This window comes from Sardina pilchardus, chromosome 7 (genome assembly GCF_963854185.1).
Source record: "Sardina pilchardus chromosome 7, fSarPil1.1, whole genome shotgun sequence".
Classification (NCBI taxonomy): Eukaryota; Metazoa; Chordata; class Actinopteri; order Clupeiformes; family Clupeidae; genus Sardina; species Sardina pilchardus.
The window spans coordinates 21,386,850-21,394,349 of NC_085000.1; the positions used below are offsets into that span (position 1 = coordinate 21,386,850).

The following is a 7,500-nucleotide window of genomic DNA, read 5'->3' on the forward strand; positions in this document are numbered from 1 at the left end:
ACACACACACACACACACACACACACACACACACACACACACACACACACACACACACACACACACACACACACACACACACACACATTTCCATTACATTCGCTGTCAGAAACCTAGCATAGTTGGGGTGACTTTAGCTTCAAGGCTAAATGTTAGCTTCCTAAAGCTAATGCTAAAGCCTGTCACCTGCAGCAGCTTTGTCCACAAAGTGCAGCTCATTGAAGAAGTTGGCCAGATCAGGGTACTTCTCCTTTATGGTCAGAGCAATGTAGTGAAGGAGTGTCATCTTCCTGTCTGTAGACTTAGTGTCCAGTAGCTATGGATGGAAAGAGATTTAAATTCATCGTTAATTGACATATTCAAGTTCCCTACCATTATTAACCACCATTCACAATACAATGCAGATTTACTGCAAAAATAAGTCCGAACTGTCTTACCAAATCCAAACTCTGGAGTTTAAATCCATAAACGCAGCCTCGCTTGCTGCTGTTCATGTAGTTTCCCAAGGCCAAAATGATCTATTGTAAGAGAATACAGGATACGATTGGTAAACATTATTCAAAGTTAGACTAAAACTCCATGTCAGTCCCTTTAAATAAAACACTTACCTCAAGCATTCTTTTTAATTTGGGGGATGACTTGACTGAAGCTGAAGCTGCAATGACGGCATTCAGTTGCTGCAAAAACAAATGGTACAAAAGTTTTTACCAAAAAGGGCATCCTAAAGTTGCTTTGTTGTTTAAGGTTACTGACTCATTTTGACTCTTACTGTAACTTGTGACTCACTGGAGTTCTCACAAGCACACACATACATAGACGTATACGCACACACACACACACACACACACACACACACACACACACACACACACACACACACACACACACACACAGAGAGACACACAGAGACACACAGAGACACACACACTCTCAGACACACACACACTAACACACACACAGAGACCACTGGTCCAGCCGCTCACCGGCATCAGCATGTTGACGTTGTCGGTGAAGTTGCCCACGAACGTGATGATGTTCATGCGCTGGGTGAGGCGCTCGATCTTGCTGAAGTGCAGCATGAAGCGGTCCTCCTCGGTCAGCTGGTCCAGCGGCCGCCGCTCCCGCTCGTACTGCCGCAGCACCTTGACCTCCGACTCCGTGGGCAGGAAGCGCATCAGGCACTCCACAAAGTCCACCGGCAGCGCCTTCAGGTCGAAGCTGCGAGGGGAAAAACCACACCATGTTGGTTATCCAGTCATGCTGAGCTCAGTCGGCCGCTATTAAAATGCTATCATAACAAGCTAAAACGGACCGTTTGAAACCAATCATCATGACTTAACTAAATACAATCTCCCGTTACAGTACGTTCAAATATGTTATCCTCTCTAATGAGGTCTTAGGGAATGTCTGGAAAAATCGGAATGTCCCCTACTAATGAGACAAAGCTCAAATTGCATTTTGAGAAATGAAGTGTGAATGAAGCATGGTAATATCCGGTGATAACCATTCAGTGACTGAAGTCATGAGAGGAGAACTACAAATAAACTGAAAAGAAGAATAGAAAAGGGGTAGGTAGAAAATACCAGGACAGGACAACACATGATGGACAGGAAAAGTCTATGTGTTTTTTTTTGTGATCAACAATTCTTATTGAGTATAAAAATGTCAGACATCAAAAGAAAACTATATACAGCAGGGAAAGTGAGCTCATAAGATCTAATAATAATAATGAGAGAAATAAAAATAATAATAATAATAAAGTGACAATAATGATAATGTGGCAAAAGTCTATGTGTTTTGAGGTTTGTAAAAACGTCACTCACATCTGGATGGCTTTGCAGATGTCCTCTGTGGGCTTGTTGGCCTTGCGTAGTGTGATGGCCAGGTTCTTGGAGCGGTTGGCGTCCAGCAGCGAGACCTTCTGAGAGACCTTCTGGGAGACCTTGCTCTTATTGCTGATGAGGTCCACCACGGGGCCCTGAGCTTTGGTCTTAAACAACTCCTCAAACCTCTCCAGATCCAGCTCCTGCAGAAACATAACAGCACAGAGTCAGTGAAGTTCTGCTAAAAACTCAATAGCCTCTAGATCCTTATTATGATCTTAGGCATAGGCTACAGTAATTTCCCGTGTATAAGCCGCATTCTGTATAAGCCGCAGGACAGTGTTGCAAGTTAAAAGAAAGGAAACCATATTAATATCATATTACTGTAACTGTCCCTGTGTATTAACCTCATAGCTGAAGAAATGTTGCAAAGTCAATGTTTAAGCTGCGGCTAATAGTTGGGAAATTACGGTGAGACAGATTTATCATCTGTATATTCTGTGTACCTCAAGCACTCGCTCGTCATCGATCTCGTTGAACACGGTGCCGTTGATCTGATTGGGCTTCAGCGCTGTCCAGTTGAAGACAGGGAGGCGGAACTTGGTCTTCCACGGCTTCTTTATCCTGATAGCTGTAGTCGGGTGCAAACAAAGACAGTGAAACACCAGCTTAACGCAAACTGTACTCCGCCATCATCTAGCTGTAGCTCCGTCAGCTTTTCAGGAAGACAAGAGTAAGACGAGACTACACAAAACACACACATGCAGAGGCCTCTGTGGAAAGTAAAGTTTCTCTCTTTGACTCTCTTTGAATGGAAATCCTACACCAGAAAACATGAGCTCACCACTTTTCTGGAGCAATTATAAGATTTCAAAATGTCAAGCCTACATGACATGAGTCCAGAGTTGAACAGTTGAGCCCTCACCTGATAGGCCAGTGGTGAGAACCATAGATGGACCATCGAGCATCAGAGGAGGAGGAGGTGGTGGGACCATACAGTTGGGACCTGCAATTAAGATGCCAAACCTTTACTCACCAGGAAACAACAACCGCACACAGTTCAACAGACTGCAATTACCGCCATCGAGCTGTGCACCACAGCATTCAGCTCACACCTCTGACCATAGATGGACATCGGCAGCTGCTTCCTGCTCGGTGCGCAGGACTCGCGCCGTTTCCCTTGAGCGAGAGGAAACAGGCTTTCTGCTTTCGCCTTTCCGGTCGGAGCTCACACAGACGCGCGCCGTGATTAACGCCTAACCTCGTCCCTGTCTGGAGCAGCTCTTTGGAGAGTCGTAGGGGGAAAAACACTCCGGAAACATCTGAGCATCTCTTCAGCTGCTAACAAGGTCAGCTTTCATATGTGATGGGGGTTCATAAATAAGTACATCGACTGCTACCAAAATAGATGGCGCCTCCTTAACTCAACAGCTGTGTGCGTATCAGCAGACATAATGCTGGGCAAATGTATGTATGTACTGTATGTATGTAATGTATATGTAATCAATAAAGTATCTATCTATCTATCTATCTATCTATCTATGTGTTCAATTGTGTTCTCTGGGGAGAGCCTGTTTCTACTGTATGTGTGTGTCCATTACAGCAATAATGATGTCTGTCATCAATGTGTGATTGGCATATCAAGCCCCTTGGAGTACCTGGAAGTGGTGGAGGTGGCGGTGGGGGTGGAGGGGGTGGCGGTGGGGGTGGCGCTGCTTCAACCATGGGGGGCATGGACCCCATGCCGCTCAGGGCGTCCGCTGGCGGCGGCGGGAATCCGGCGTGGAGGGCGCCTCCCAGGTCGCCGAGGGGGATCCCCACCACGCCGGCCAGGCCACTCCCGCCGGCGGCGCTCAGCGCCTCAATGGAGATGTCGCCGTCGGGCTTCTTGCGCAGGCGGATGGTGCCCTGCTGCTCCAGCTCCAGCAGCCGCTTCTCGATGTTGGCCTGCCGCTGGAAGGCCACCTCCTTCTCCTTCATCATGCGCCGCAGCGTGTGCACCTGCGTGCTGGCCGACTCGTACGTCTCCTGCGGAGGAGGAGGAGGAGGAGGAGCCAGAGAGGAGGAGGAGGAGTCAGGTGACGTCACCGCACGCAGAGCTAATGGCGCTCCCACGAGTCATTACAGTAACACGCTGTCACGACTCATCACGAGATATGACTTACGATGGTGACGCTGACTATAACTATAGACCCTGTGTCTCAACATGGCGTCTCAGGTGATCGGATCACAAGTGGACAGAGATAATACAACTGTAAATAACCACCATTATAATTTAATCACTCGCTGAGGTGGTTTGGACACTTTTGACCACACCTCTTCTGTAGTGTAAATGGTAATACATCCTGAAGGAAACCTCTACTGGAAGTGACGTAGGTAGTAGCAAAATCAGATTAGTCAGCTATATCTCTGACTAAACGGTTTGGACATAGGTGTAAATAGCAATGTTTCTCAGATACCCACTCATGATCTGATTGATCAGAGCCGTTTTAAAAGCAAGGTATAAACACTACCCTAGACGTTCATTTACGTAGTGACAGACATGTACAATTACTGAGAGGATTAATACATTAGGGAGTGGATTAACAACTCATCTATAAAATATCCATCCAGGAATCATAACAAACTTTAAAATGAAAACACATCGAACATCAAACTACAATGATGGACTCAAAGTCGACGCTGGACTTGAACATCACTGCTACAATAATAGAGTAAGAATCACACAGTCAGCATATTGTATGTGATCAACCTACCCGTATGGCCAAGAGATCCTTGTCTTTCTGCAGGAGCGTTTTCTCCAACTCGGCCACTTTCATGATGGTCTCATTCTCCACCTCCAGCAGCTTTTCCGTCACCTAGTCCGGCAGGAGGAGCAGGGGAGAGGCAGGTTAGATGGAGCAGCCGACATGACGGAGGGAGACGGAGGAGTGCAGACCAGACAGCCAGAGAGAGGAGAGGAGAGGTGAAGAGGAGAAGAGAGGAGAGGAGGAGAAGAGGAGCACATCAGAGCAGATCGATCCCGTGTCCTGAGTGTGCCAACGAGCATCCCTCCCAGTCCCACCCTCTCTCTCCCTCTCCCTCTCCCAGCCGCATCGCTACAGTACGTAACCAGAGATGGCCCAGCAGCATGACACAGCATCCAAGAGACTAGCAAGGGTGCCCACTGGCTCACTTTCACTTTCTGGATGAGATTAGCCTACTCACTGCATGGAGAGTATTTGGGGAATTCTTGGTGTGTTTTGTCTCTCCCCCTATTTCTTTTTTTTTGTTCACTTTCTCTCTCTCTCTCTCTCCCTTCCTCCCCCATGGCTGCTGAGATCTGAGAATTCTGAGCGTGAGTGTATTGTTGTGAAATTCCCCAAATGACGACAACCAGCCTTGTGACCTTTCAGTTTGTTAACTCCCTGCAGTGAGTGGTGTGGCACGCTATGGTGGCACTATATGGTGACATCAGGAGGGCCTGCCTGCCCACACAGCACCAAGCTAGAGGACTGTTTTCAGGTTTATTTACAGCTACACTGAGAGAGAAAACACCACTCTGTCCTACAGAGAAACAAATATTCGTAGGCGTGTGTAAAAGTGCAATTAGTGAGTGTCTATGTTTGGGACACTAAAGGTTCTGTGAGGGCCAGGGGTGGGTGGATTGATAAACATTTCATTTTGTCCTTAATTTTAAGGTTAAAACACCACTCTGTCCTACAGAGAAACAAATATTCACAGGCGTGTGTGAAAGTGGTATAATTAAGAAGTCTCTCCCCATTAGTGAGACTCTATGTTTGGAATAGAACACTAAAGTTTCTGGACCGGGGTGGACGGATTGATAAACATTTCATTTTGTCAACACGTGCAATATCTCTACTTTCGTGCAGAGTGAGTACGGGTTCATACATGGGACAGATGGTCCTCCAGCTCCTCCACTTTCTCCAGGGCCACATTCTTGGTCTCGGCGTCCTCCAGCAGTCCGCCCACGTCAAACACGTTGTCCAGATACGCCTGGATCTGCACCGACAGCTTGTCGCTCTCCGTGTGCTTCGATTTCTGTTTCGGGAGACAAACAGTTTGAGACACTTATAATAACTAATAATGGGTTTCCAGTACCACTGCTATTCTCTCTGGGCCCCCTTTGCTCAGTTTTGGCCCTCCATCCTCCTTTGTCATTCTGAACCAGTCTGCCTATAATGAATACAACCTGTGCGACCACTTAATATTTACATACCAAAATTCAAAACTCTTAAAGTCTCACAGGCACGGGCGAAACGTTTGGATACGCAATAGGCTCTAAGCCACAAATGAACCACAACTGACGTTGGCTCCGCATTTTTTTTTGTTCTCTTTTTTCGGTCTGTTGTAACTTGTTACAGATGAGACGGGGCACTTGAGGACAGCAGGGGAGCTAACGGCTGCGCGAGACGAGACGAGCGAGCGAGCGAGCGGCCTCACCTCCAGATAGTCGTCCAGGCCCAGCTTGGTGAACTCGTACTGCAGGTGAACCCGGAAGTTCATGTCCTCCACCGAGTGGACCACGATGTTGACGAACTGCATGCAGGCCACCTGCGAGGGCGGAGGAGAGAGAGAGAGTGAGGGGTCAGTAAGGTCAGTAAGGGTCCGGGCTCCTTGGGGCTACCGTGGGAGTCGAGCGGTTGGAAGGAGCGTCTCTTTCACATCCTCACTAGGGCTGTGCAATTAATCGAATTGATCGATTAATTGTGATTATGGCTTCCAATAATTATGAAAATAACATAATCTAAATATAATGATTGATTTTGCTACATCCAGTTTCATAACAATGCTCTCCTTTTGTCTTGAGTTGTTGTGCGCATTATCTTTTTACATGTACTGTATTTCTTCGTAAAACTCAATTTAAGAATAATAAAAAAAAACAATGTCGAATATGGATGATAATCAAAACTCCAAAATCACTGAGTAATCACGTTTAATAATTGTGATCTCAATGTTGTAAAAAAAAATAATCGTGATAATGACTTTTACTATAATTGAGCAGCCCTAATCCTCACCATGAAGTCAATGTTGCCCTCCTCACTGCGGAAGTACTCCATCAGCTTCTCGAAGCGATGCTTCTCTTTGCACACCTTAGATTAGAGGGAGAGATCAATGGTCAGTCAGCCATCCCACGAGATCCAGATACCATTTTGTCTTTGTGTCTGAATGTATGTGGATGAGTCTCTCTTTCTGTCTGTCTCTGTGTATTTGATTGTGTGAGTGCCAGCCTGTATGTGTGTGTGTGAGTGCCAGCCTGTGTGTGTGTGTGTGTGTGTGTGTGTGTCTAGAATGACGATAGCAAGCAGCGTCTCATAACATCTTCAAATAAATCACAACACATAATATCAAACACTCAACAGCAACAATGAGCCTTTTCTGAGCCCAGCACAGAAAAAAAAAACAGGGGATGTGATTTTCCCTTCTGTCCCACATTGAGCCACCACATGTCCCCTGCAGCAGCCACTCTATGTGCACTAATGCGCTCCACATGTTGCCCTACGCGTCTCTCTCTCTCTCTCTCTCTGATTATGAATATGGAGCACCAGTGGCCCGGTCCAGGCCTGGGCACTGGGGGCAGTGGATGGGGCGCCGTGTGGGTCAGCGTGGGGCCTACTGGAGCCTCAGGTTACTGACTCAGGGAGGGGGGCGGGGTAGGGGGGGTGGGGGGGGCTGG

The 7,500-nt window shown here is 47.1% G+C and overlaps 1 protein-coding gene across 5 annotated transcripts in view; it reads right to left on the bottom strand.

The window, feature by feature from the left end:
- The window catches only part of fmnl3 (formin-like 3), a 43,637-nt gene that overhangs the window by 8,339 nt on the left and 27,798 nt on the right, over nucleotides 1-7,500 (bottom strand). For all 5 annotated transcript variants that reach the window (XM_062541241.1, XM_062541237.1, XM_062541240.1 and 2 more), the window contains 12 exons: nucleotides 6,842-6,916; nucleotides 6,267-6,377; nucleotides 5,715-5,864; nucleotides 4,580-4,681; nucleotides 3,482-3,851; nucleotides 2,749-2,829; nucleotides 2,330-2,454; nucleotides 1,824-2,026; nucleotides 984-1,218; nucleotides 609-677; nucleotides 438-518; nucleotides 187-316 (listed from right to left, as the gene is read on the bottom strand). In XM_062541241.1, the coding sequence (XP_062397225.1) occupies nucleotides 187-316; nucleotides 438-518; nucleotides 609-677; nucleotides 984-1,218; nucleotides 1,824-2,026; nucleotides 2,330-2,454; nucleotides 2,749-2,829; nucleotides 3,482-3,851; nucleotides 4,580-4,681; nucleotides 5,715-5,864; nucleotides 6,267-6,377; nucleotides 6,842-6,916 (1,732 nt within the window). The remainder of the gene's footprint in view (nucleotides 1-186; nucleotides 317-437; nucleotides 519-608; nucleotides 678-983; nucleotides 1,219-1,823; nucleotides 2,027-2,329; nucleotides 2,455-2,748; nucleotides 2,830-3,481; nucleotides 3,852-4,579; nucleotides 4,682-5,714; nucleotides 5,865-6,266; nucleotides 6,378-6,841; nucleotides 6,917-7,500) is intronic.